Source organism: Trichosurus vulpecula, chromosome 1, assembly GCF_011100635.1.
Source record: "Trichosurus vulpecula isolate mTriVul1 chromosome 1, mTriVul1.pri, whole genome shotgun sequence".
In the NCBI taxonomy this organism is placed as follows: Eukaryota; Metazoa; Chordata; class Mammalia; order Diprotodontia; family Phalangeridae; genus Trichosurus; species Trichosurus vulpecula.
This window is the reverse complement of record NC_050573.1, coordinates 14873-38593: the sequence shown is the minus strand read 5'-3', so window position 1 is coordinate 38593 and position 23721 is coordinate 14873. Positions and strand designations below refer to the sequence as shown.

At 42.7% G+C, this 23721-nt stretch overlaps 1 protein-coding gene across 1 annotated transcript; it reads right to left on the bottom strand.

Annotated features, from left to right (window-relative positions):
• Window positions 1-4011: 4011 nt before the first annotated feature.
• Window positions 4012-22104, bottom strand: LOC118853631 (zinc finger protein 260-like). Its single transcript, XM_036763804.1, has 5 exons — window positions 21955-22104; window positions 20972-21024; window positions 14766-14892; window positions 13183-13275; window positions 4012-7935 (listed from the first exon to the last, which is right to left on the bottom strand). The coding sequence occupies exons 2-5, from the start codon at window positions 21002-21004 to the stop codon at window positions 5981-5983; spliced, it is 2208 nt and encodes a 735-aa protein (XP_036619699.1). The 5' UTR covers window positions 21005-21024; window positions 21955-22104; the 3' UTR covers window positions 4012-5980.
• Window positions 22105-23721: the final 1617 nt, after the last annotated feature.

The window sequence follows — 23721 nt, the reverse complement described above, 5'->3', positions numbered from 1 at the left end:
GGTCCCATTGCTTGGGGTCTATTGGGATTGTAAAGAAGGCATTGGCCACATCAATAACTGCATACCAAGTTCCTTCATGTTTCTGTATTCTCTCTATTAAAGTAACAGTGTCTGGAACAGCAGCGTACAGGCAAGGAGTCACTTTGTTCAGCTGTCTATAATCTACCATCATCCTCCACATTCCATCTGACTTTTGAACTGGCCAGACAGAGTTGTTCCATTGAGTGGTTGTAGGGATTAACACTCCTGCTTCAACATATTCTTTTATAGTACTGGCAATTTCATCTTGCCCACCTGGCACATGATATTGCCTCAAAGTAATTACTTCAGAAGGTTCTGGCAAAGTGATTGGATCCATCTTTATTTTCCCCACTAAAACTGCATTAACACCTATTTCCCTCACAGCAAATTGTTATTTCCCTTCAGGTAAATTCAAGGTCATACTTTTCAATATGTCTATTCCAATGATGTATTCAGGAAACGGCACAATAACCACAGTATATACTTTCTTGGGCAATTGTCCAATTTTCATCATCAATTTAACTTGTCTGGCTGATATTTTAGCCCCTCCTAATCCTGTGATGGTAATAGGAGTTCCATGCCTGAACTCGTCCGGATTTCCATAAATAAGAGTGGCCTCTGCCCCAGTATCTATTACTAGTTACCATACTTGACCTATTTTTCCAATATATGGTCAAGTTAATATGGGGTCTGCAATCCAGCCTGTGTATTTCCTTAACTTGGACTAGGGCTTGGCCTGTTTCCTAGTATTCCCTAACATGTGACTCACTTGGGTGTGAGGTTTCAGCGTCTGTAGTGTTTACAGGAGTAGTTCTTATTTCCCTATTTTGTCTGTTATCAAGTCCCTTATCTCAGTACATTCTGTACAGTTCATTGGTTGAAATGCCATCTACCATTTCAAAGTCTACCCCTGATCTCAATAGAGCAGTGAACATTTCTTTTCTTGTCACTCTATTTTGGTGCCAAATTTGCTGGCTATTCACTGTCCTCTCTTGGGGAGATCTATCCTTTCCCTAGTCTCCTAAGTAACTTAACTGTGAAATCTTATCTATAGCCACTGAAAGATGGCTCCCTATTTCCCCAAGTAAGAGAGTCAAAATTAGGTGTTTATTAGCAGGAGGAGCTGTCCTGACTATTAAATTCCTATGAGGGACTCCCAAGGGATCATCGTAATATGTATTTGCAGTTCCTGTCATGATAGCAGTCTTCATTACCTCCTCCTTTAGTTTTATGATACAGTCTCTAAGTGAATACCAAGGTTTATTCTCAGTGGGCCATATAGAATTAGTAGTGTATTTCTTACTACATCGCGCAGCGGCTAATGCCAACAGTTTATTCCTGCTATCACCATCTTCTTGCTGATGATATTCCTGAAATGCTTGCTGAACTACAGGATCCTGGTTGATACCTATGAATCTCATGCAATCTGCCCTATCTATTGATATTCCACCAGCACCTTGATCGCTGAGTCTTACCATCCAAGATATTAACGATTCTCCCATTGTTTGGGTGAATCTACTCAAAATATCTGTGATCTCTTGCTGTGAATAATCTTCCAGAATTTCCCTCATAACTGAATTGTCACCTTGGGTTTCTGTCCTCCTCCTTTGTATGGGAGGAACATCTGTCTGAGTATTTGACCATCTCTCATTCTCTACGTGAGGGACATCCTGAACTCTAGTAGCGTTTTGTGCCTCAGCCCATAACATTGTCTCATTTTCCATCCATTCCCTTCCCCTGCCACCATGGCAAGGACAAAGCAGGCAGTCAGGCTCGACCTGGGCTGAATTGAAATGCACTCTTGGTCTATTTGGCCTCCTGTTGCTCCGAGCCACATTAACAGAAAAATTCTCATTTGAGTCAGTAGACTCTTGAGCAACAATTTCTTCTCCTGCTGTCTGAGATTCCCCATCTTGCTGGGGCATAGGAGTGCCCCCATTTCTTTCACTTAATCTCAATCTTTTGTATACTAGCCAGTTGCCTGATAATACTAGCCAGCTTCACCTAGATAGTGATGCCCCTGACTGAATTCTAACCTCTTGTAAACATCTTTCCAAATCCCTAGGATCTCCTCTCTGTAGCCTTGGTTCCCAGTTTTCATAGAGTCCAGCTCTTTTAGCCCATTCCTTTGCTAGGGAGGAATAAAATGGATCCTCCCACCCTGGGATATTAATCTCTTCCTCTGAAGTTCTTCTGCTTCTAAATAGAGATCCTATACCTAGCAATCCCATCCTTGTTGCCAGATATATCATTAAGGCAGAATTCATGATTTCAAAGAAAATCATGAATATGCCTGAATGGTCCCGAATTGCAGGATATAAGGAATTCTCTAAGCAGAAGGCAGAGGAGTTAAAGCATTTATTGAAGCTCCAAAGTAGCAGACCCATGGACCAATGTCCCCAATTTGATATCCTGGCAAGAACCTTCCAAAACCAATATGCCCATCTCACAATAGTGACCAGGAAGTTACAGAAAAATATTATGACAGCAAGTCAAGCCATACTGGTGCTCCACTCCCCCCCCCCCCCCCCCCCAATGCTAGGGCCCTCCAGTAAGATCATCCACTGGCCTCAAGCTCCTGCTCAGCACTCTCCAGTCTGCATGAGGGTCAGTCCTGCTTTTACTAGCGCCTGCTGCTGCCACTTCCGCTGCCACTTCTCCTTCCTCCACTATGTCTCAATCTCCAAGCTGTGTTCTCTCCTTTTATATAGTTGCCAGACGTCATCCTGTTGCCTAGAACATCATCTGAGTGACCAGAACTCAGGCACCTACCATTGGCTCTGGTCTTAGCCGCTCCCCCTAGGACCCTGAAAGCCCCCCTGAAACCTATTCAAATGGGCAGGAAAGATCTCATTTAGTGATAGCCTTTACAGGATGTTTTATAATGTCCTTGATATAATTACATCCCTGCTCTATCCTTTTCTACCAAATTTCTATAATCAGAACAAATGGTCAAAGATAGGAGCACAATGTAAGCATGTGAGATCTTGCTATTTTGTCATGAACATGTAGTCAAACAATAAATTTACTCCATCAAGAGGGTAAACTAATACTAAGGCTTGTCATCTGCATGCTTGTAGTGAATTACTATCTCATAGACTAAGGCTGGGATAGTAAAAGGTATGTTTCATATTTGAGCTATTCAAACTAAACTTATATTCCTTTCAAAATCCTAAACAACTTAGTAATCAGGTTATTCTATTAATTACTGAAACTAAATCAGAAACATCTTCCCTTTGGTTTGAGGAAGAGAATTTCAGTATGATTTTCTTAAACAGAGGTGTAACCTCACTACTTAAGTATCCTCACAGGTCTTTTGTTTATAGAATAAAAGTCATTCTGTGGCAAAGTCGTTTGTGTAAATATTGAAACCAGGGGTGGAAAAATTCTATCTGCAAAGTATTGTTACTTTCTAATAGCATCTGATCTTCCTAAAGGAATTGGAATCAGAATGGAAATCCTAATGCGGCTCTTGCTGTTTTACCCTATTCTGACATCACTTTTAATTCCCCCTATATTTGGGCCCCGCACATTGAACATGCTTTTCAGATTTGTCTTCCAGACTATGGGCCATTCATCTATGGTTGATAGCAAAAAGTGGGTGCCAGTCCACGTTCCCCCCCCACCGCCATTGTCCCCTAGATGCAGCCTGTGCTTGGTTCCAGTCAACCTCCTCTCTGGGACCCCCTTGAGGCAGGGACAGATGTATGGCTCTTGCCAGCAGGAAGCAGTTTCAGAAGCTGGGGCTTTACCCCTTCCCCCAAAGGATATTGGGTCCAATTTGTTAGAGTGGGGAGTAATGTGATGCTAATGATGGACCCCTAAAAGACCATGTCTTTGAAACCAACCCATCCTTGAATTATCCCATAAATTTCAGCAGCCCAGATCACTGGGCTGCTTTAGGATTGGGACTTAAACTGTTTTCCATCCCAGTGGCCACACCTGAGGTTTTCAAATTTTCTTGCATATTGAGTGCAGCACTTTATTTTTCTCCTGTGAAAAATTTCATGTTTTATTTTTTTCTAATTACATGCAAAAACAGTATTTCAACCATTTTGAAAAGAAAAATTGAGCTCCTTCCCTCCTCGTTTCACTCTTGAGATTGTGATGTGAAACGGTGTATGTGCAATACAAGATGGTCCTATGCCCACTGCCAGCAAAAGATTCTTTATAATCTCCTTCTGACCAGTTGTCTGACTTCTTTGCTCTCAGCGAGCGGAGAGCTCTCCAAGGTGCTGCCGTTGCATTGCTAAGGAGTGGCCTTCACCTCACAGGTTTCCAGGCCCAATTACCATCACTTTTCCTGTGGCCTCCTAAGTTGTCTTGGGTTGAAATACTGTTTCACCATGAGTTTTGTTGGTTCCTCCCCTCCAGAATTGGATTCAAAGCATCATTTAAAACTGTTTTGAGGATTTGGGAGAGTTCAGGCGAGTTTCTGCCCTGACTGGGTCATCATGGCTCCACCTCCTTTCTTAAAGTCATAAATTTAAACTTTATTTAATGACATTATAAATTTGTGCAGACTGGAAAGGAAAAAAAAAATAGTTCCCCTCTTGTGTCTCTTACCTGACTACTGACTTGCCCAGAGTTAGAAAAACTGAAGGAAAGACTATCTGTTTGAAGGCTTTGCAAGTTCTGCAGAAAAGTGTTCATTTTCATCTCATTTGCTTTGGCTAGCCACAGGAAACAGTCTCTTTAGATTTACCAAGACACAAACCATCTCCTGTAGAGGAGTCCCAAGAGGTCCCTTTGACTGCCCAGAGGCCCAGAGCGTATGTGACCATCAGCCCAGAAGCCTCTTATGTGGTTGCTTGCTCCTTTCAATTCCCCAGCCAGGCTGGTGAGATACAAATGGCAAGGCCACTTACCTGCCTAGGAGCAGCTGTTTTTTTCCACACAATGGTTATGCTCTGCCTTCAATTCATCAGGGCAATCCCTCCCTCATCATCATGACTGTTGGGTCACAAAAATCAGTGAATGAGAAATCTCTTGATTATCATATGCAGTAGCCTGAACATAGGCAAATGCATACATATAGGTGACCTACGGGAGACCACAAAATTTCCCCAAATTACCCCACTTTTATACCCTTGATCAAACACCTCTGATTTCTTCCTCTCACTAACCACTTTCACCCTGTTGACATAATACTGATGCAAGTTCATTTCCTAATTCTGGAGACATTTTGTTTTTGAGAACACCCGTATGTCTTCCTTCAGTCAGTCCTACAGTCTATGAGCCTATTTCCTGCTTTTTTGGTTTTGTAACCTGGTGGGGTAGCATGATTTATTTACCCTTATTTCAGCATTCTGTTATATTCAGGCACAAAATTTAAGCTTTACCAGTGATCTCCATGTTCCAGAGAAAGGCTTGTTCCCATGGAGCACATTCAAAAGGTTTCCTTCCATTATATGCTGAGAAAGGAATCTATCATTTTCATATTAATTGATATGATGTGTAAGGAATATACTAATAATTTAATTTTTCAAGAGCAGGTTCTCTGACGTGGCACTCAGAGCTCACAATGCAGCTTATATTGATTAATCCAAACTCTATCAAGAGTCACAATCACTGGCCCTTCAGTGAAGTTAATCAAAGATTGTAGAACCTGGCTTGTGTTGTGGGACGTGTGGCTTTTTTTGTGGGAAACCACTAAAATTGTTGCGATCCACCTTCCTCCCTTCTTCCCCAGTTGTCACTTAAGGATAAAACCTATGCTTTTACTTCAGCTGAGGGAACATTCCTCACTCTGACACTGATTAATTAGACAACTCGATTACTGGCACTCCTGTTTCTAGGCCTGATTTGTGTGGCTCTAAGCATTCTCAGGTTAGAAACTGGCTCAATAAAAATCCTATTAACAGAATCCTCTGATGAGAGATGATTTCTGGATGAAGGCCTTCTTCACACTGAGGGCACAAATGGCTCGTATGCAGAATTTTCTGCTATCTACAAAGCTCTATACTCCATTGACATGCCTCTCCTCAATCATGTCAGTAATGACATCTATATCATCTCTGAATTCTGTGATGTGAAAGGAGGGCTGACTTTTGCCTGAAGGCTTTGGCACATGGACTGTATTTTCTCCAGGGTGGATTCTCTGATGTTTAAGGAGACCAGACCTTTTTCTAAAAGCCTTTCCACATAGATTACATTCGTAAGGTTTCTCTCCAGTGTGGATTCTCTGATGTTTAAGTAGACCAGACCTTTCTCTAAAAGTCTTTCCACACTGATTACATTCATAAGGTTTCTCTCCAGTGTGGATTCTCTGATGTTCAGCAAGACTAGAGCTACATCTGAAAGCTTTTCCACACTGATTACATTTATAAGGTTTTTCTCCAGTGTGGATTCTCTGATGTTTAACTAGAGTGGAGCTGCCACTGAAAGCCCTTCCACACTGATTGCATTCATATGGTTTCTCTCCAGTGTGGATTCTCTGATGTTCAGCAAGACGGGGCCTTTCTCTGAAAGCCTTTCCACACAGATTACATTCATAAGGTTTCTCTCCAGTGTGGATTCTCTTATGTTTCACTAGACTGGAGCTGCCTCTGAAAGCCTTTCCACACTGATTACATGCAAAAGGTTTCTCTCCAGTGTGGATTCTCTGATGTTCAGCAAGACTGGAGCTGACTCTGAAAGCCTTTCCACAATAATTACATTCATAAGGTTTCTCTCCAGTGTGGATTCTCTGATGTTCAGCAAGACTGCAGCTGCCTTTGAAAGCCTTTCCACACTGATTGCACTCATATGGTTTCCCTCCAGTGTGGCTTCTCTGATGCTGAGCAAGAATGGAGCTGACTCTGAAAGCCTTTCCACACTGATTACATTCATAAGGTTTCTCTCCAGTGTGGATTCTCTGATGTACAACAAGACTGGAGCTGTTTCTGAAAGCCTTTCCACACTGATTGCATTCATAAGGTTTCTCTCCAGTGTGGATTCTCTGATGTAAGATCAGATTGCACCTCCGTCTAAAATCCTTTCCACACTGATTGCATTCATATGGTTTCTCTCCAGTGTGGATTTTCTGATGTAGGGTAAGCCTGCCCCTCTCTGTAAAAGCCTTTCCACATTGACTGCATTCATAAGGTTTCTCTCCCGTGTGGCTTCTCTGATGTACTCTTAGGCTGCGCCTCTGTGTAAAAGCTTTACCACACTGATTACATTCATAAGGTTTCTCTCCAGTGTGGATTCTCTGATGTTTAGCAAGCTTGGAGCTGCCTCTGAAGGCCTTTCCACACTGATTACATTCATAAGGTTTCTCTCCAGTATGGATTTTCTGATGTAGGGTAAGTCTGCCCCTCTCTGTAAAAGCCTTTCCACATTGATTGCATTCATAAGGTTTCTCTCCAGTGTGGCTTCTCTGATGCACTCTAAGGTTAGTCCTCCGTGTAAAAGCTTTACCACACTGATTACATTCATAAGGTTTTTCTCCAGTGTGGATTCTCTTATGTTTGGCAAGAGTGGAACTGGCTCTAAAAGCCTTTGCACATTGATTACATTCATAAGGTTTTTCTCCAGTGTGGATTCTCTGGTGATTAACAAGACTGGACTTGATACTGAATGTCTTTCCACATTGATTACATTCATAAGGTTTCTCCCCAGTGAGAATTCTCTGATGTTCAGAAAGATGACTCCATTGTGTAAAATCCCTTCCATACTGATTGAATCCATAAGGTTTTTCTCCATTGTGGATTTCTTGATGTTCTCTAAGATAGGCCCTCTGTGTAAAAGTCTTTCCACATTGATTACATTCATAAGATTTCTCACTAGTGTGGATTTTCTGACGAAGAGCGCAGATTTCTCTCCAAGTGAAGTCACAGTGACCATCACCCATGAATCCTAGCTCCTGAGTTTCTTCCACAGAAAGGCTTAGCTCTGCAGGAGTCTTCTTCACTTCAAATCTGATCTGTCCTTCTGAAAGAAATAAGTAATAAAACATATTTGAGACATGGACTCAAACCAGTGACTTAGCATGCTCTGTCCACAGCACTAGAAAGGTGGTTTCCATGCAATATTTCCTTTCTCATCTTTGGCACTTTCAATTCTTTCTTCACAGATATTGTTATTTGGTGGAAACATGCTAAATATTCAAATTATTTCATAATCTCTCATATTTATAAGTATAATGTAATTTCCCTAGTAACAACATTCATTCAAACCTTTGTTTTCTTTTTCAGTATGGGAGGTCACATGAAGAATACCAGTACTGGTTTTTATATTTACCTAAAACATAAAAGATTTTGTTCTGGCACACACACACACACACACAGTGTCCATAAAGTTCGTGTGCATATACAAAGTTACAACTATTTTAAATTATTTGCAAGGCAATCAGGGTCAAGGGACTTGTCCAGGGGCACACAGCTAGTAAGTGTCAAGTGTCTCTGGCTGGATTTGAATTCAGGTCCTCTTGATTCCAGAGGTACTCTATCAACTGTACCACCTAGCTAACCCTTAGCCCATTAATTTATTTTGATGGCAATTACTTAATTATCTTTTTAAAAATTGGCCCTGAATGTGTCTGCTCACTAAAATAAAAATAAAATCTTTGTCACAATGATTGTACATGTAGAACCTATATCAGATTGTTTACCACGTTGGGAGGGGAGAGAGGAAGGACTGAAAGAATTTGGAATTTTAAATTTAAACAAATGTTTCAAAATTGTTTTAATATCTAATAGCAGAAAATAAAGTATTATACTACAAAATAAAATCTGTGCTAGAAAACCATCCTCATAATAAACACAATATTAAAAATTCACAGCATTCCCAATGTCTCAAAATATGTGTCTCATACACAAAATTGGGTCTATCATCATTTTGTAAGGAAGCTGGACAGCAGGCTCCACTATTAGTTTTCAAGCCCTTTCCCATTTAGGGTTTCACAAACCCTTTAGAACTTCTAGACAGCAGTCCAAAGGATTTGAACTAAAAATTTGTCACTGACACCTTAAGCAGTAAAGAATCATCCAATTTTGTTACTAACATATTTAGACACTGGGCCAACAACCTTGTGCATGCTTTAACCATAACAGGATTCTTTCTGCAGTGATTCCAAATCAGTATGGCCAGGCATATAATCCCTTTGGGGTTCATGCAATAAGAACATCACACTCTGACTGCTTCTGACTACATGTAACATATTCTTTCCATTTCTCAACTCAACATCAAAATGTTTCCAAACCTGCAGGAAGGTTGGACATTCATGTGTAAATGACCACACGCATGCACAGACCCTCATTGGCTGGCTGCCCCTGGAGTATTCCTCTCATTCCTGGATTACCTTGTAATCAATCACAGGTCACCAAACCTGTATTTACCATTCAAGATGTTACTCAGGTTGGCATTCTTGGAGCAGAAATCACAGGCTCTTTGGACCCATGACTACTATGCATGCATAACAGAGGCCACAATGAAACCATCCTGGACCCACCACAACAGTTACACAAAAATCAAACCTAATATGCCCTTCATCACAAGGCTAAGGTTGTTTCCTTATTTGAACCTTTATTATTCACCTCCCTTTCAGCTTCTCAAAGAACTGTTTGGCAACACAAATTAGTCATTCAGTAGAGTGTCAATGAAAGTGCAGCAGGTTTTCCAGTGGCAGAAAAAAGAGAGTTATGTCTGAAGAAATCGTATCCTTACAAAGGAGGTTTTAAATGTAAGCATTGTTTAAAAAAAATAATCTGTGCAGTTGACCTTCAAGCACATTTATCATTTAATACGCTACTTGTCACAAACAACCAGAAAAATAAATATTTAAAAGAGTAACCATCAATTAATTTTATTGACTGGTTATGGAAATTAGAAAAGTTATCTCCATCATTTGGGATTGTCTTGGGTCACTGCATTGCTGAGATAAGTTAAGTTATTCACAGTTCATTGAACAATATTCCTGTTACTATGTACAATGTTCTTCTGGTTCTGTTCACATCACTATGCATCTAAGTTTTTCCAGGCTTTTCTGATATCCTCCTGACTGTCACTTCTTATAGCACAACAATATTCCATTAGAACAACATGCCACAGCTTGTTTAGCCATTCCCCATTTGATGAGCGCCCCTTAATTTCTAATTCTTTTTCCCACAAAAACAGTTTGGTATAAATATTTTTGTGCAAATATGTCCTTGTCTTTTTTTTTGGATGTCTTTGGGATATAGATCTAGCAGTGGCATTGCTGGAGCAAGGAATATGCAAAGTGTTATAGCCCTTTGAGCAATGTTCCAAATTACTTTCCAGAATGGTGGGATCAGTCCACAATTCCACCAACAATGCATTGGTGTCCCAGTTTTTCCATATGCCCTCCAATCTCCAACATTTTCCTTTGTGGTGATGTCAGCCACTCCGATCAGTGTGAGGTAGTACTTCAGTGCTGTTTTCATTTGCATTTCTCTGGTCAATACAGATTTAGAGTATTTGCTCATATGACAATAGATGCTTTATTTTTAACACTATGATTTTGATTTAGAAAATCTCCTCCCAATTCTGTTCACCTTCTCTGTCATTATCCTCACTCCTTGTACTCTCTTATTTCTCTGTTGAACTAAATGTATTTCCATTCCAAAACAGTCTCTTTTCAAGTACATTAACTAAGAGTGAGGTTCATTTTCTGTTGCTTCTTCTCCAACTAACTACGTTTGTCTACTAGCTTGGAAGCTCCCTGATAGTAGAGACTTTGTTTTGCTTTCCTTTGTACCTTCAGAGCTTAGCACAGTGCCTAAAACACAAGGTGCTCAATCAATCTTTACTGATTGCCTGACTGGGCACACAGCTGACAGCAGGTCCCAGCCTCTGCCTCAATTCCTGCATTCTGGTCTCTCTCCTAGTTGTCCAATGCATGTTCTGGCTTCCATCACAGTTCTCTCTCTTTCTGGCACACACTCCCCTCTAAGTAGTCATCTTTGTTAGGTTCTAAACCTGGTGGAACCTGGCCACACCCAACACTGAAGATCACAGAGGCGTCTTTCTAGGCTTCTGAAGGGTCTCATACCAGGGGACAGCTTTGAGTCTTTACCTCCCAGCTCCCTAAACCGGGGTGGTCATCACCTACATGAACCTGGTCAATGAGACAGAAACTGAGCAACAGAGATCAGGAAAGGGACTTGAACCGATGATTTATGCAAAGCTTAGCATTGGATTACTTCCAAGTAGGACAGCAGCCTTTACTCCTACTCATGTGCTGCTGGAAGAGGGAGAAAACCATGAAACCAGGCTGCCTGGGTCCACTACAAATGTAGGCTGCACAATCTCAGCTGGACCATCATTGTGGCAAGGCAATCCTTTGACAGCTGTTCCACCTCTTTGCATTCATCCCCAACCCTGCCTTGTGGCTAGTTCTCTTTCCCACCCACCCCACCCATCCACACTTTCTTGCTTCAGAACTTGGCCCCTTATTTCACTGAAAAAGCTGGACCTTTATCAAGAGCTATCTCGTTGTCCTGATCTCACATAAACCAGATGCTGTCTTTTACTTTTTGGCCTCAGGATCAGATAAAAAGGTCATCCTCTTCCTAGCTGAAGCATATTGCTTTATGTGTGCAAATAATCCCATTCCATCTCTCAACTACCTTGGTACATTTTTACCTTAGAATCTGCATTTTTTCACTAATTTTCACTCTCTCCCACACTAAGGACTCCTTTCTTATTCTTAAAATTTCTCTTTTTCCTCCATTTCAAGGCCAAATGGCTAGACACGGCCTTTTATAACTGGTGTCTCCAACTCTTTTCCTTTGCTTTCCTTGAAACTCTCTGCAGTCTGGTTCCCAACTTTATTGTTCTACTGAAACTTAGTTCCCTAAAATTACCGACAATCCTGAAATTGCTAAATTTGGTGGCCATTTCTTGATGATCATTCTCCTTGACTTCTCTGCAGGTTTTGGCACTGTCAGTCAGTCCTTTTTCTTGATATCCTCCTCTCTAAGCTTTAGTGACACTACTCTCTCCTGCTCCTTCTTTTACCATATGCAAAATGAAACCCATTCTCTTTCCCCCAACCCTCCCATCTGCCTCCATTCCTAATGCTATCCAAGGCATTCTCAATAGTTCAGGCTCAGAGATGCAGTGTCATGCAGTCCTCACTGACTCTCACACTCACGCTCCTAACCCTAAATTTACTCTGGAGTAAAGTCATGGGATTCCACTTGTGTGACATCTCTCCCATACATCCCCTTCCCTCCCAGCACTGTCACTGTCTTGGTTCAGGCCCCAATTACCTCACACTGAGGTACTTCAGAGCCTGCTGGTTATTCTGGCTGCCTCATCTCTCCCCAATCCAGTGACTCTTCCACCCAGCTGTCAAGTCCATTTTCCTAAAGCCCTCCCCTGACCATGTCACCACCCACTCAACAATCTACCATGACTCTCCAATAAAAGGATCCAATATAAAATCCTTCCTAGGATTGCTAAAGCACTTTAACACCTCCCTCTCTCCTACTCTTCCAGTCTTCTTTTACCTCATCTCCCCCACTATAAGCTATAATCCAGGGGTATGGGCCTCCTTTCTGTTCTGTGAACAGGACCCTCCACCTCCCCACTCCCTAGGTTTTTCTCACTATCCCTTTGGCCTAGAATGCTCATCCTGGCTTCCATGAAGCCACAGCCAGAGCCCACCTTCCACAATAAGCTTTTCCCAGGCTTCCCCACTTCAGGGCCTTCCCTCTCTTGCCCAGCTCCATTTTGGCTTTCTACAGTTGTTGGACTGTCCACCAGACTGTGAAATCCAGGAGGGCTGAGGATGCCCCTTGCAACTCTTTCTGACCCCAGGGCTGAGGAAAGGGCCTGGCACACAGCAAGATCTTAATAAATATTTGTGGGTTTGAAGAAGGTCTAAGAGAGAGCTCATGTTGGAAAACCTAACCACTTTTGGTACTTTCAGGAGATTTGATTCCCCAAATTCCAAATAGCAGATTCTTTTAAGATGATAAATTGATCCCTGGAAAGGAGCTGAAAAGCCATGGAGTCTATCCTGCTCATTTCACAAATGGGAAAACTGAGGCTCCATGGTTCAGTGACTGCCTCAGGAAGCCCCTGCTAATAAAAAATCTGAAAAAGAATTCCCAGGGAGACCTACCTGTCCCCAGATCTGGTACTTCTTCCACCACAACACATAGTAGCCTCTCACAATCACAGCTCACATATACCTGCTTTCACCTCACTCACCTGGACAGAGGCTCCTCAGGCCTTCTTGCTCCAGCATCCATGGTGCTTCCCTTTGCTCAAAATAGGAGATCACATCTCTGGGAACTGGAAGCCCTAGGCATGGGCAATCAGGTAGGGATGAGCATGGAGAGAAATGTGTAATTTAGTTCACTTTAAGGAAAGGGGTGTGGATTCAGAGCTGCTCCATTTTGAGGATCACTCCATTGTGGTCACATGTAGGGAGTCTGTACTGACCCATTAGTGCTTGTGACGCAAGTGACCCAAACTAGGATGTGTTGTACAACCTGTTCAGAGAAACAGCCAAACCCTCTGCCCCCATCCTGTTATGCTCCATTCTGGCAGAAACTCCTGGCCCCAACACTGGGTAAAAGGGTGATTGCTTTAGATCAACGTCAAGCCCAAGCAACAGGGACCTTGAGGAATCAGCCTTGCCTAGTCCCCCTACCTGGCTCCTCACTCCCTGACCCCTATATAAACCTTGTGTACTGTTCATTCAGGGGTGTTTGCCTCCTTTTCCTGCTGACAAACTCGACAAAGTTACTCCAAATTCTATTTCTCAGTCAAGCTCAGACATTCCTGACTTCCACAGGGGCAAGCAAGCAAGGACCCCAGGCTCGTTCCCCAGAATCCTGACGGCAAGTTACCATAGCATTAATTTTGGGGAGTTCTGGGGAGAGGCGGGGGAGAAAATCACGGAACCAATTTGGAGTCAGAGAATTTGATCTTGTGCACCTTCTTCATAGAAGGATGGGCTCCTTGCATGGTTTCCATTGTCTAGAAATCAGAGGCAGCTGATAGTGCAGTGGAGAAAGCCCTGGGCCTAGAGTCAGGAAAGCCTGGGTTTAAATACACCCTCAGACAGTTAGTAGCCGTGTGCCCCTGGCCAAGTCACTTAACCTCTGTTTGCCTCAGTTTCCCAAGGGTCAAATGGGCATGATAATATAACCTACCCTGGAAGGTTATTATGAGGATGAAGTGATACAATATTGTAAAGAAAGCCCTTGTTCCACCCCCTGGTAAATAGCAGGTGAATGTAAATGTTTGTTCCCTTCCTTTGCTTTCCCACCGTCTGTGCTGGAAGTTTAGGGAAACATGAAGGAAGATCAAGGACAAATCTGCCACACCTGCCACAAGTGAGAGCTCTGAACTACCAATATGCGCTTGCTAAATAGAAGAATATTCCAAATATTAGGCCCATCCCAAAGAGGAAGGGGCTTCAAAGGAAAAGCTGCCTGAGCAGTTTTCAGAGATTTGGCAGCAAAATTCTTGTCCAGGTAGAGGTGAGACCAAATAACCCCTGAGATCAGTTCCACGTCTGAGATTTCTCCACACTGATTGACCTGGAGCTCCACAGAATTGGTGAGAGACAGTATCAGGAGCAACAAAGGAAACCCTCAGGCTGCTATCACACAATGCAAAGCCTTTCTATAGGAAAACCAGGTAGTATGAGGAGCCTGTCTCTTGGACACAAGAGACATTTACTTTTCTCTACTAATTGTTAGATGCCCCAGACCCAGCATACCAGGGAATGAAGATATTCCCTTTGAGTACAGACTCACAGTGAGCAGGGGAAGGGTCCTTACCCAGGGACAGCAGATTCTGGGCATTTTCCAGCATGACTTCCCTGCACAACTCCTTCTGAGGATGGTCCAAGAGGCCCCACTCCTCCTGGGTGAAGTCCACAGCCACATCCTTGAATGTCACCAACCCCTAAATCATTAAAAGTCACAGGATATAGAGCTGAAGGATATTTCAGTGTTTAATAGTCCAATCTCCATTAATTTATAAGAGAGAACCAAAGCTCAGAGAGGGATCTGCCCAAAGATCACACCCTTTATGTGTGTCAGAGTCAACTGTCGAAACCAGAGTCAATAAGAGTGTGATGAAATTTTGAGAAAAGTATTTTATATCATCAATTGGAATAAAGCTGAGAAATGTCTTATTATGGAATGTGCATCCCTGTGGAATCACGGAGAAAGTGGGTGTTCTGTGAGATAGGTTCATTGGTGGAAGAAAAAGAGAGAGGGGCTTATGTGACATTTCTTCCTCATCAGAATCGGTGTAAGTGACATATTCTAAAGAAAAGTCTATGAGAAGATGGCAGGTAACAGTGCACTCTGGGGGAAGAACACAAAGATGTAATATGATCATTGAAAAGAGAATAAAGTTAAAGAAAAGATCTAGTTTGCTTCCCAATTGGCTGAAATAAAAGTCTTATCTAGAAGAAAATATGAAGAGGATTCTAAAAAGAGACTCATCAGAATCTGGACTGAGGGGTATGAGACAGTTCCCAGCAAGTAAAGGAGCCTTATCTGTTATTACATTGAGGGCCTGAGGTCACTCTGGGTAGGAGGTTGTTGTAGCGCAGCTCATGTTTTTGCTTTCCTTTGTCCATAGCATATATTCCTTAATTACACACTTAATTACTTTGCAATAAGAGTAACTATGATGGAGAAACACAAGCTAGGCATTAGAGTAAAGAGGTCACTGGACTTGGAATCAGGAAGACTCATCTTTATGACTTTAAATGTGGCCTCAGAAGTGTACCCACTGTGTAACTCTGGATCACTCACTTTACCTTGTTTGTCTCAGTTTCCTCATCTGTAAAATGAACTGGAGAAGGAAATGACAAACTACTCCACTATCTTTGCCCAGAAAAGTCCTGATGGGTTTACTATGTGTTGAACATGAATGAAATAGCTGAAAAACAATGAGGAACAAGGAGGGTTCCATTATTGCTTAAAAAGAAGCAATATTTCATTGACTTGGGTTTTGTTTGAGCTAATTCATCAGAAAAGCTTAGCCAGTTTCTCTATGAAAAATAAATCATCTAACCACTCCCCTAGACCTCTAGAAATTTTGGTGAACATGAAATCAAAAGAATGAGTTAAGGGGCCATCTGATGGGACATATACAGGACAGGTTGGCTAGATCTGAGAATACCCTGATACTTGAGAGGAGTCACTTATATTTCCAGCCTGCTACATTGACAACATGTGTTTGGCCAGTGAGTTTGGAATCTGATGCTCTTCCATTTCAATCATAGACACAGGATTCACTTAATCAGACATTCTGATGTTGGGGAACAATCCTCCATCCTGTGCCAATTCATTTCTCATCATTGTGACTCGTTCTTTAAAGCATCTGATTTAAAGTCTATTTACAATCCATTTTTTGCCTTGCACTTCTTTATTCTATTATTTTACTTTGGAACAATTGAGGAATTTATTGTTCTCTTAAACTTCTTGAGATCCTAATATCTTCTAAATCTTTTCTTTCCTCTAGGGCCCCCTGAGTCACTCATTTTTCACTTAAGACTCAGACATGAAGAGGATTCTGGGAAGATGACAGGTAGATCAGAAAATTTCAAGCTCCCAAGAATTTTCTCCACAGAAGAGATACAATAGCTTCACAGGTGAACACAGAAAAATGAAAATAAGTACTAGTACTAGCAGAAGAGTGGTCATCCTGGGACAATCAGAGAAGATCTGAAGAAGAATTCCAGGATGAGGTTTGGTCCCCATGAAGAGTAAACACCTCCAGCCTGCGTCCTTGGTCAGCTTAAACGACATGCAGTAAGCCCTGGGGTCAGCTAGGTTGGGAGGCTGCCCCAGCCCCAGGGATTTTAACCCCGGACAGTGACGGCAGTTGGGTGTTTCAGCCTGGGAAGATCCATTTTTATGGGAGATCCAGAATCTTAAGGAAGAAAACAACTCCTTGAAAATCAGAACTGGGCAAGGGGAAGCTAGTGAAGTTCTAAGTGTTTGTACCTATTTTATTTTTTATTTTACTCTAGAAGTATATCAAGGACCAAAGTATACAAGTATCCTCAAGAGTCTGGCACACTGGACCACAAGTACATTCAGAATCCAGGGGAAAGAGGTCCCAAATTTAGACCTCACAGGGCACATGGATAATTCAAAGCTGTTGCATGAATGGAAATTCTCTTCTCGTTTCTCAAAGGCCCCAGGATGTTCCCCTGAGATATATAAACTGAGGGCAATGTCTCTGGGCATGGCAGGGTCAAGATGGCTCTGTGAGGAAGCGATGCTGTGAACTCCTCTCCACCAACAGCTTACAGATCTGGACAATGTACCAGACCAAATCCTGACGGGGAAAACCAGAAAAACCTGTGAGTCCTTGGTCCAGGTTGGCACAGGGGAGAAGAGGGGAGGTCCCTGGACCCTTGGAACAAGTCCGGTGAGGAAGACACTGCACAAGGAGCATTCCCACAAGGAAATCCTGAGTAACTAGGGCAAGAAGATTCAGACCCACTTCAGGGAACTGCAACAGGATGACTGCCACTGGCAGCTCTCTCACCCTCTATCTAGGCCCAGCTCACATAACCAGGGTCAAGGGAATCTGTGCCAAGCAGTGAAATTCCTGGGTAGGGAGATCCTGGGGAATGATGCAAGGAAATGTATAAGCCTGCAGAAGCAGGGGTACGGCTCAGGCGTGGGATGCCAAGCAGGGTCTGCCTTCCAATGTCCAGCCCAGCCTGCGGTGGAATAACAAGGACAGGAATCCCAAAATAAAGAGAAACTTACAATTCTGCCCCTCTGAGCCAGCCAGCAGAGCTCAGTCATTGGCCAAAAAGGACAGAGCATGGCAGCAGTCCACTCTTGCAGAGACTCAAACCAAGGCCAGAAACATGTAGAGCTCTGAGCAGGAGGGCAACAATCTGATTTTGCTCTGGATCAGACCACTTTGGGAACACTGAGAACTAAGAGGCCTCTACTCTGCTCCTGAGATCCTGGAATAAGACAACCTCAGGGCCCCAAGGAAGCAGCCACAAGAGAACCCCAGACATTCCCTCCAAGGTGCTGCAGAGAAGGCAGGCTGAAAGATTGAGCTAACAAAAGAACCTCACCATCATGAATTGTTCTGGTGGCAAAGGAACTGCAGACATACATCCAGAAGAGTGACTCATATCTGCAAGCACTGTCTCAGAAAAACACAGCCTGGGTACAAACTCAACCAGAATTGCTGGAAGCATTGACACAAGAGTTAAACATGTTTCTAAGGGGAATGAGAGTGCTCAAGGGAAAAAGAAGTGGAAAGGAAATAAGTGGTGTAGAAGAAAGCATCAAGGAGGTAACAGGTTGGCAGGAGAGTTACAAAACCATGGCCAAGCAATAAACCCTCTAAAACTCTGAATATAACAAATAGAAGTCACAAGGCAATAACAGATATTAAAACAAATTCAAAAAGGTGAAAAAAAACCAAAAGGAAATGTCAGTTATCTCATAGTAAAAAGCAACACTCAGAAAAGAGAACAGAGGAAAATTTAAATAATATTGGACTACCTGAATGCCATTAAAAAAAAAAAAGGCTCACCATGAGATTTCAAGAAATGTTAAAGGTGCCCAGACATCTTGCAACAAGAAGAGAAACTCAAAATATCCCGCAGCTCACTTCCTGAAAGAAATCTTTGAATGAAAACTCCCTGTAACACCCACTGCCAAAAACACAGAGCTAACAGGTGAATGAGAAAAATATAGGAAGGAATCAGGAAAAAAACAAAACAAAACAAAACAATTCAAGTACCAAGGAGCCACAGGATCACACACAATTTGGCAATAACTACTACTAAGGAGACCAGAACTCAGAATAGGATATGCTAGAAGTTAAAGGATATGGTCTTATAACCAAGACTAATTTACCCAACAAAACTGAGTATAATGAAATTGGGAGAAAATGACACTTAAGGAAAGGAGTTGCAAGCATTCTTGATGAAAAGATCATAGCTATTTTTAATAAAGGACCGTGGAAAGATGAACTAAAAATTAATTGGAGACTAAATAATCTAATTCTAAAGAATGAGTGGGCCAAAGAACAAGTCAGAGAAAATTAGTAAGTTCATTCAAGAGAATGACGATAATGAGACAGCATACCAAAGTTATGGGATGCAGCAAAAGCCGTTCTTAGGGGAAGTTTTATATCTCTGGATGCTTACATGAATAAAATTGAGAAAAAGGAGATCAATGAATCGGGCAGGCAACTGAAAAAGCTAGAAAAAGAACAAACTGAAAATCCCCAATTAAATACCAAATTAGAAATGCTTAAAACCAAAGGAAAGATTAATAAAATTAAAATCAAGAAAACTATTGAACTAATAAATAAAACTAAGAGCTGATTTTAGGAAAAGAAAAACAATAAAATTGATAAACTTTTGGTCAATTTGATTCAAAAAAGAAAGGAAACCAAATTACCAGTATCAAAAATGGAAAGGGTGAATTCACCTCCAATGAAGAGGAAATTAAAACAATAATTAGGAATCATTTTGCCCAATTGTATGCCCATAAATTTGACAACGTTAGGGAAATGGATGAATATTTACAAAAATATAAATTGCCCAGGTTAACAGAAGAGGAAGTAAAATACCTAAACAACCCCATCTCAGAAAAAGAAATTGAGCAATCCATCAATGAACTCCTTAGGAAAAAATCTCCAGGGCCAGATGGTTTTACATAGGAATTCTATCAAACATTTAAAGAACAACAAATTGCCATACTTTACAGACAATTTGGGAAAACAGGTGAAGGAGTCCTACCAAATTCTTTTTATGACACAAATATGGTACTAATACCCAAACCAGGAAAAGTCAAAAGGGAAGGAAAAAACTATAGACCAATTGCTCTAATGAATATTGATGGAAAATTTTTAAATGAAATATTAGCAAAAAGATTGCAGCAACTTATCAGGAGAATAATACACTATGACCAGGTAGGATTTATTCCAGGAATGCCAGGCTGGTTCAATATTAGGAAAACCATCAGCAAAATTGACCATATAACCAACAAAACTAGCAGAAACCACAGGATTATCTCAATAGATGCAGAAAATGCATTTGACAAAAAGAAAAGACCATAACTACAGAGAAATTCTGAAGTTCAAACATAACTGAAGAGAAACATAAGAAAGTAAAGAAGTATGAACTAGCAAAGGGAATAAAAAAAAGGATAAATTACTTTTATTCAAATACAGGAAGCTGATATGTATCCTCTGATCTCTCTCAGGGATCATAGAGGAATCAAATTAGCAAAGACTTGGGAGGGGTTCTGTTATGTCTTAATCTAAAGGAAAAGATGGAAAGAGAGGAGGAGGAATACACTAAGGTGGCTGGATGGAAAGGAAGGTTAGGAAATACTGCCTTGCATAATAATAAGGCATAAGTAGAAGTCTATAGGAACAAGGAGATGGGAGTGGGTGGTAGCATCTCAGGCCTGAACCTCAGTCCTCTAGTCCAGAAGAAAGAGAGAGGAGGGGGAGGAGCTATGTGTAGGGGAAGGGGATGCTGGCAGACATTAAGAGAGCAAAGGCAGGATCCCTGCGTAATAGAGACTAAGGAATAAAGAGGTCACCCTGGTCAGTCAGCTGTAATGAAGTTGTTAATAGCAAATGGGGGGTGGTAATTGGAGCAGTGTATAGAGAACCAGCCATGGAGTCAGCAGGATCTGAGTTCAAATCTAGCCTCAGGCACTTGAAACTTACTAGCTGTGTGACCCTGGTAAGTCACTTAACCCAGATCACCTCACAAAAAGAACATGGGAGGGCAGCATGGGGGTAGGAGGGGAGCAGTGCTCAAGACACCAGGGTGCCAATGAATCAGCTTAAAATGAAGATGGGAGCAAGGCAGTGTTGTTACTACTGGAATCATTTTCACGCCTACTTTTACAAAGAAACAATTCATTAGGCAGGTATTACCATCTTCATAGACCATCCTATAAGTGTATGGAAATGGCTCAATTGCTGAAGTTGGTCAAGCCTGGGGATGGACTGCACTCACCTGGGCTGGGACTCCGCTGCTCCCAGGGGCCATTCCCTCAGAATCCAGGCTCCCTGTGTAGGTAGCAAAGAAACCAAAATGACTCCATCTTGTAAAATTCTCTATCTTCTCCCTGGTCCTTGTCTACCCCAGGGACCTGCTCCCCCACCCTGTATGGCCCCACAGCCAAAGGTGTTTCTCACAGATGTCCCCACTGATCATGCAATGTCCCAATTCTAAACCTTCCTGATAACCAGGAGACAGCCTGGAGCGACCTGGAAAGTCCTTCCCTTCTTTACCTGTGCACACAAAAGCCCATCAGCTCCACCTGGAATGGAGCTGCCAGGGAATAATCAGGGAAGTCTGAGACTGGGAGAGAAAACCCACTCTGGGATTCAGCGCCCTGCATGGGACCTGAGAGTTCTGAAAGGAGCGGGCGCAGGGCAGAGTCTGGGAGGCAAGGCAGTCTAACACAGCTCATGTCCCGGGGGTCAGGGTCACAAGAGAGACAGATGGGTTCCAGGTGCACAGAGTCCGGCAAACCCAGAAGACTGTGCTCTGAGATCTGACTGGGCGCCAGGGAGAACTCCCGGCACCCCCAGGAGAGCTTAGGCTCAGAATCCCGAATGGGAAAGTGGAGACAGGGAGCCCTGCGCCCGGGATGAGACAGAAACAGCCCGGCAGCTGCGGGGCCAGAGAAAGAGCTCGGGATCCTGCGTCCAAGGCGGGTCCTCGGGGGAGGCAGAACTACTGGATTCTCCCAGGGTCCTGGGTGTAAAGGCGGGAGCTGGGGCGGGGAGACAGGACGCCTGGGTCCGATGGGAGGGCTGAAAGCAGCACTTCTGGGACCCTAGGGGCACAGTGTGACCCAACGGGAAATCGGGGGAGGGGGGCCCTGGACATCGGGAAGTGATAAGCAGTCTGGAGAGGGAGGGGCAGGCAACTCGAGCAGGGGCCAGGGCAGGGAGGCAGGTGTGCTCCTGGCGGACCCGCAGCACACTCACCTGAGGTCGGAGATGAGACCCAATGGCACTGGCAGCCAGTAGAAGGCAGGACCTGCGTGGAGCCCCGGCTCCGACCCACCTGGGACGGGCACCCACAGAGCTGTCTTCCAGAAGGCGGAGAGATCTCAGTGGCAAGGCTTCCAGCTTCCGACTTCCTGCTTCCGGGCTCTGGGTGGAGCCTCCTCCTCCCAATAGCCCCACCCTGCCCAGCCCCCAAAGCCCCAGAATGAGCCCTTTCCTCCAATCACACCCTGGGCCACCCTCCTGCCTCTCCTCCCCAAGCCCTGCTGTCTATTATGGGGAAATGCCTTGGCTGCTGGCATGATCAGCCCTAGACTCCTCCCAGGCCTCCATCTCCAGTCCCGGGCTGTATTCGCCCTGGGCACCACCCGCCGGGCTGGTCATCCTTGAGAGCTCCTCCCCCCGCCAGCTCTCCACGCCCCCCCCTCCCGCTGCTCCGGGACCCGGACCCTCCCCCTTGGGAGCAGAAAGGCTGTGGAGAGAAACGTGTACACCAGACTAACCAAAAGCGGCAGGGATGTACTTCGAGATGCTGGCAGCAAACGGCCCTTGGGAAAACTGCGATTCTACGGACCGTTTGTAACTAAATCTAGATTAGATTGGGCTGAGTTTCTCCTAATCTAAATTAGACTGTGGGCTCCTTGAAAATCAGCTGTTTTCCCATAGCAATAACTGGGATGTTTGACCCTCTACAGGGAGATTAGACCTTAAAGCAAAATACACTTCAAGCTTAGCATTAAGGTGATATCTTTAGGAACTGTAAGAAGAAGAATTAAATGTGATTGGATTAGAATTACTCTCAGTGTGTAGATGGATGAAAAGATTTGTCCGTGTAAGATAATTCAGAAATACCGGGAAATGAATTGATGTCATTTGGCTGGCAATTTTGTTTCATGTTTAGATAGGTAATATTATTTGTGTTATGATTGTGCTTTGATTTTTTATTGGGTTTTTCCAGAAACTACTATGTAAAAGATGGAGTTAATTTGAAAAAATAAAATGATACAATTGTATCCTTAGAAAATTAATTCCTCCTTTGATCTGGATGCTGTGAGATTATTGGAATCTTCTTTTACAAAATGACTAATATGGGAATGCTCTACATAATTTGTCATGTATAACTTATATTTTATTTTTACTATCTTGCAGAGGGAGGAGAAGAGAGAGGGAGGGAGGCAGGGATAGAATTTGGAACTCAATATTTTGAATAAAAATTTTTGAAAAATTAGAATCGAGCCAGCTAATGATTCTAGAAGACACCAAGAAAGAACAAAACAAAATCAAAAGAATTTAAAAAAAGAAGCAAATGTGAAATTTCTCATTGGAAAAACACCAGACCTGGAAAATAGATTGAGGAGGCATAATTTAAGAATTATTGGACTCCTTGAAAGCCAGGATCTAAAAAGAGCCAAATTATCAAGGAAAACTGACCTGACATCTAGAACCAGAGGGCCAAATAGAAATGGAAAGAATCCCCCAATCATCACCTAAAAGAGATCCCAAAATGAAAACTCCCAGGAACATTGTAGTCAAATTCCAGAACTCTCAGGTCAAGGAGAAATAGCTGCAAACAGTCAAAAGGAAATAATTCTAATATGGTGTAGCCACAGTATTGTTTATATGGTAGCATCTGCTCCATTAAAGATCTGGGAGGACTTGGAATATGATTATCCAGAAGGCAAAGGAATTAGGATTATAACCAAGACTCACCTACCCAGCAAACTTGGGTATAAGTCTTCAGGGGGA